Raw genomic sequence first — 1042 nt, forward strand, 5'->3', positions numbered from 1 at the left:
AGGTATAGGAATAAAAACTAGAAACGGTTCAACGTGGGGTAATTTATTTAATGTCTGCTTCATTGAGAGAATCGCATTGCGCTTGTTTTAGCAGAACAGATTGTTAACAGTAGTCTTCACTTTCTCCGAGTCCGCGTCGACTTTGGATATGAACTGCTCAGGAAGCATCATCTCAACCCAGTCATCGCCCTTCTGCTGGTTCACCGTACAACTAGCAATTCGAGCCGTCACGAAATCTGCATCGGTGTTCCCTTCCGAGTTGTAGACAACAGCGTTTGTCACGGTGTCGAGGTTTATTGTCGGAACTCTGCCCAGTACCTGCACCTTGATGTTCTGACTCTTACTGACGTCCAACGTGGCTAGCATGCTGTCAACAATCAGATTCAGGTCCGTGCAACCAACCGCCAGAAGGTTCGTCACCTTGTGGGATACGCGGATGGTGGAGCTGCGACAATCTCGGATTACGACAGAGTGCCGCATTTTAGCCGTGTCGATGAGTAGCTCATCCCCTGTCGTCCCCTGAACAATCCAGTGGTGGTCGTCTACGAGTCGGAACTCAGACACTGGCTCTACCACGGCTGCTGGCGCTTCGCAAACGCCTGCTGGCTTGCGCCTACCTCGGCGACTCTTCCGCCGACCACGCTTCGCGGCAGCTTTCTTCCTGGGTGGGGACTTCGGCTTCGCCCGGTCAACATGCTTTAGGTTCTCAGTGATCGAGTTTCCACGGTTCAGCTCAGAGAATAGCGCCTCCATGATAATCGAATAAACATCCACTTTCAACACGTAACCGAGACCTCAACGCGCCAGCGTAGGGCATCATGTGGTGCAGCAGGATAAGAAGACCTCTACAATTCAATTGCTTGTCAACGATGCGTTTGAATATCTGATCCATCACTTCTGACGGTAGCTACCGCAGGACGGTAGCTTCCACCGACGGCAACATGGCTCTGAGCAGCAATGGTAAGGTGCCTACCGTGACTTTAACGATGAAAAAAAGTTACCCCACGGTGAATGGAACGAGTAACGTTCCATTGCAATACTC

General features: G+C 51.1%; 1 protein-coding gene across 1 annotated transcript; it reads right to left on the reverse strand.

The window, feature by feature from the left end:
• Positions 1-87: 87 nt before the first annotated feature.
• Positions 88-753, reverse strand: KVP18_003550 (uncharacterized protein; the record flags this gene model as incomplete). Its single annotated transcript, XM_067955379.1, has 1 exon — positions 88-753. The coding sequence occupies one exon, from the start codon at positions 751-753 to the stop codon at positions 88-90; it is 666 nt and encodes a 221-aa protein (XP_067813781.1).
• Between the last annotated feature and the right edge of the window lie 289 nt (positions 754-1042).

Source organism: the organism of the source record quoted next (genome assembly GCF_019968955.1).
Source record: "MAG: Porospora cf. gigantea A chromosome Unknown PgA_NODE_11055_length_1042_cov_336.012, whole genome shotgun sequence".
Classification (NCBI taxonomy): Eukaryota; Apicomplexa; class Conoidasida; order Eugregarinorida; family Porosporidae; genus Porospora; species Porospora cf. gigantea A.